General features: G+C 51.8%; 1 protein-coding gene across 2 annotated transcripts; it reads left to right on the top strand.

The window, feature by feature from the left end:
* Positions 1-462: 462 nt before the first annotated feature.
* On the top strand, positions 463-3389 carry POU4F2 (POU class 4 homeobox 2). 2 transcript variants are annotated; one of them, XM_006886999.1, is made up of 3 exons: positions 701-787; positions 926-963; positions 1406-2357. In XM_006886999.1, the coding sequence occupies exons 1-3, from the start codon at positions 701-703 to the stop codon at positions 2355-2357; spliced, it is 1077 nt and encodes a 358-aa protein (XP_006887061.1). The 2 variants fall into 2 exon arrangements, with proteins under 2 accessions (XP_006887060.1, XP_006887061.1); XM_006886998.1 differs by having other exon boundaries at positions 463-967; positions 1416-3389.
* Positions 3390-4046: the final 657 nt, after the last annotated feature.

Raw genomic sequence — 4046 nt, 5'->3', positions numbered from 1 at the left:
CAGGCTGGCTAGCACCGCAACTTTATTTGGCAGTTTCTTCTCTAGGAGAGGCTGGGACGGGGTGAAAGAAGTAGGAGGTGCTGAATGCCTGCCACTAGGTAGGCACTGCCCAGCGTCGGGAGTGGGCACCTGGTGAGCTGGGTGAGGTTGTACAGGGGCGCGAGAGTTAAGTGGGAGCAGCGGGGCACCAGGAAAGGGCGACACATCAAAGTGTGGGAGGGGAGAGGGCGGGGAGGTAGAGGGCGCGACGGGGGAGCAAGAGGAGGGGGTCCAGATTGCAGAAAGGACTGAAGCCTGGGGGAAGCCAAGAGGGAGAAGGGGCGACGGGAGAAACCCGGCAGGAGCCAGCGCTTCCTGGCAGGGGAGGGAGAAGACGAGCGTGAGGGAGGGAAGGAGGGCGGGGGGCGCGGGGGCCGGCGCGGGGAGCAGGGAGTATAACTCAGCGGCCGCCAGGCGCGGGGCAGTTGCGCGCGGCGAGGTCTGCAGCCAGAGCGCAGCAGAACCCGGCATCCCGGTTCAGGCTGACGGCGGAGGAGCGCGCAGCCGGGCTGGGCGCGCAAGAGCAGGAGGTGGTGGCGAGTGAGCGCAACTTCGCCGAGGTCTTGCCGGCTCGGGCTCCCGCCCCCTGCGTCTCCCGCAGGTCTCCGCGGCTAGTGGAGGCGCGCTTCCCAGCAGTGCGCGGGCGGTCGGGAAGATGATGATGATGTCCTTGAACAGTAAACAGGCGTTCAGCATGCCACACGGCGGCAGCCTGCACGTGGAGCCCAAGTACTCGGCACTTCACAGTGCCTCTCCCGGCTCTTCGGCACCCGCCGCGCCCTCGGCCAGCTCCCCTAGCAGCTCGAGCAACGCGGGCGGCAGTGGCGGTGGCGGCGGCGGCGGCCGGAGCAGCAGTGCCAGTAGCAGCGGGAGCAGCGGCGGCGGGGGCTCGGAGGCGATGCGGAGAGCGTGTCTTCCAACCCCACCGGTGCGTATTTCTGCATAATCACCGCTTAAAGGCACATTTTGACAGCCCCCTTTATCTGCTTGATGTTTTTTTCATGTCAGTACAGCAAATCACCCCACACCTCCAACCAATTTTCCCCCCTCGCTCTCTCTTATGTATTCAGCGGGTCTTGCCTTTCATATTAATTTTTATGACCTGGGATGTTGCTTGTGCGCGTGTTGTGTTGTGTTGTGTCTGCGAGCTCACTTTCTTCTTCCTCCTGTACCCTTGACTTCTCTTGGTGGCTTCCTTCCTCTCCTCTTCACCTTCAGTTTTCGGGATTATTCTTGCTCTTGCTATTATTATTATTTTAACGTTGTGGGAATGTTGTAGGCGCGGCGGCGGTGTCGAGTGCTGGGCCGGAGCTTCCGGGGAGAGCACACACAATTCCCTGCTGAGCGTAATGTGTGCCTTCTACTTGCAATTGCAGAGCAATATATTCGGTGGGCTGGATGAGAGCCTGCTGGCCCGCGCCGAGGCTCTGGCGGCCGTGGACATCGTCTCCCAGAGCAAGAGCCACCACCACCACCCGCCCCACCACAGCCCCTTCAAGCCGGACGCCACCTACCACACGATGAACACCATCCCGTGCACGTCGGCCGCCTCCTCTTCCTCGGTGCCCATCTCGCACCCGTCCGCGCTGGCAGGCACGCACCACCACCACCACCACCATCACCACCACCATCAGCAGCCGCACCAAGCACTCGAGGGCGAGCTGCTGGAGCACTTGAGTCCCGGGCTGGCCTTGGGCGCCATGGCGGGCCCCGACGGTGCGGTGGTGTCCACGCCGGCGCACGCGCCTCACATGGCCACCATGAACCCCATGCACCAAGCAGCGCTCAGCATGGCCCACGCGCACGGGCTGCCCTCGCACATGGGCTGCATGAGCGACGTGGACGCCGACCCGCGGGACCTAGAGGCGTTCGCCGAGCGCTTCAAGCAGCGACGCATCAAGCTGGGGGTGACTCAGGCCGACGTGGGCTCAGCGCTGGCGAACCTCAAGATTCCCGGCGTGGGCTCGTTGAGCCAGAGCACCATCTGCAGGTTCGAGTCCCTCACGCTGTCGCACAACAACATGATCGCGCTCAAACCCATCCTGCAGGCGTGGCTGGAGGAGGCCGAGAAGTCGCACCGCGAGAAGCTGACCAAGCCGGAGCTCTTCAATGGCGCTGAGAAGAAGCGCAAGCGCACGTCCATTGCGGCGCCTGAAAAGCGGTCCCTTGAAGCCTACTTCGCCATCCAGCCTCGACCCTCCTCCGAGAAGATAGCCGCCATCGCGGAGAAGCTGGACCTTAAGAAAAACGTGGTGCGCGTCTGGTTCTGCAACCAGAGGCAGAAGCAAAAAAGGATGAAATATTCCGCGGGCATTTAGGAGACCCTCGGGCTCTCCAGGGACTGCCCCTCCGTGTCTTCACTTCTCCCTCCCATGCTCTCCTGCCTCTTTTACTTTCCACTTTCAGCGACCAGAAACAAGGCCGGTAAATGTGAATTCAGAGAAAGCGCTTTTTAGAGAGGGAGCTGCGAAGGAGCCTGGCGAGAATGTGAAATGGTTTCTCATAGGAAAGAAAAACAAAGGAGCGACTGGACAAGTTGTAGCAAAGTTGCCCTTTTCAACTCGGAAAAGACACCTGGGTTTCTTCAGTGGAAGTCTGGAGCTGGCAATTTGCAGGAAGGCAGGCGGCACAGCTTTTTAAAAGGCTCCGAGAATGAGCAAGTAAGATTTGTTTTTATTCTTAAAGACATCGCCCTTGTCAAGTTTAAAAGTACACTTTGCAGCTATTTTTCAGAAATATGAATTGATTCAGGACTGAAATTTTAAACTAGAGTTGATGCTTAATGTGATAAAGACATCTCTAAAATATTTTGAATTTTAAAAAAAGATGGCAGATTTTCTGCATTTACACTGTATATGATATACATATATATTTTTTATTGTGATTCTTACCCCTTCTTTCTTTTCTTAAGTGTTAATGCTTAAGAAAGGATTGGCGCCTGCTGTGTTCACTGATCTTGAAAGCTATTATTAAATTATTGCCGAACAACCCTCTGTAAATTATTAATTTCTGTCTCTAGCAACTTAATTTGTGCACATTCTAATTAATTAGACTTCTTTAATCTTAAAAAAGAGGGGGAAACGTATGGCTAGCAAACTTAAAAAATTTATGTTGAGTGAGTTTATGGAATTTTTAAAATTTTCCTCTTATACTGGGTTCCTTTTGACCCATTTGTATATTCTCACTTTGAATGAAGATTGGTTTTTCTCTGTTTTAAATGGTCGTGTTCTGATTTGTGAGTATACACTCAGTAATGGATGTCTTAATGGTGCAGACCTGCTTCACTGTCTGAAGTATTGTTTACTTCCTTACATATTTAATGGGGATTCCCACATTGTCCTCTGTATGACATATACACTCTCTCACTCATTCTTACACCCACACAGACACACACCCACACAGACACACACACACACAAACACCTTTCTATGGGGAGAGAAGCAGTAGTTGAAAACATGATTATAATACTATAATGCATTCTATGTTAGCTCTAGGTGCATTTGGCATTTGGTGTTTACCCTTTCAGATTCTAAGATTCCCCCCCCCCAAGGTATTTCAGTCTCCCAGTTTGCAACTGCTTTATTTTAAGAATCTTTGGGGTTTTCCTTTTGGAGGTTTGTTTGTAGAAAAAGTAATTTAATTGATAAGAAAGACAGTGCACTGCTTGTAAATTCACACTGTTTGGTAGAATTCTTTTGGGACAAAAACCTTAGTTATACAATGACTGGTACCCTATCTATTGTAAATATTTCATTCATAATGATGCACATATAGATATATTCTTACAAACTTTCCTGTATTGCTGTTCTGTTTGAGGCGCTCTGAAGTCTTGAGTTCTGTATATGATCTGTTTTCTTGCTTTTGTTAATAGATGGTTTATTTACAATGGTAATGTATTAAGTTAATTTTGGTGTTGTTTAATTGTCCTTCTTTGAAGAAATAATTTTAATGTTTTATTGGCGAAGTATGCTGCTTTTTCATTAAAATGTGCTATTATAATTAAATGG

Source organism: Elephantulus edwardii, unplaced genomic scaffold (assembly GCF_000299155.1).
Source record: "Elephantulus edwardii isolate Elephantulus edwardi_28Jun2011 unplaced genomic scaffold, EleEdw1.0 scaffold00053, whole genome shotgun sequence".
NCBI lineage: Eukaryota > Metazoa > Chordata > Mammalia > Macroscelidea > Macroscelididae > Elephantulus > Elephantulus edwardii.
The sequence above is the reverse complement of the archived record's forward strand: the minus strand, read 5'-3'. Positions and strand labels throughout refer to the sequence as shown.

What these genes read in the sequence shown, in the direction of transcription:
- POU4F2 (XM_006886998.1), top strand. Translation starts at nt 695, where the DNA reads ATGATGATGATGTCCTTGAACAGTAAACAGGCGTTCAGCATGCCACAC. An exon ending in CGTGTCTTCCAACCCCACCG is followed by an intron (nt 968 to 1,415) that starts GTGCGTATTTCT and finishes TTGCAATTGCAG; the next exon opens with AGCAATATATTCGGTGGGCT.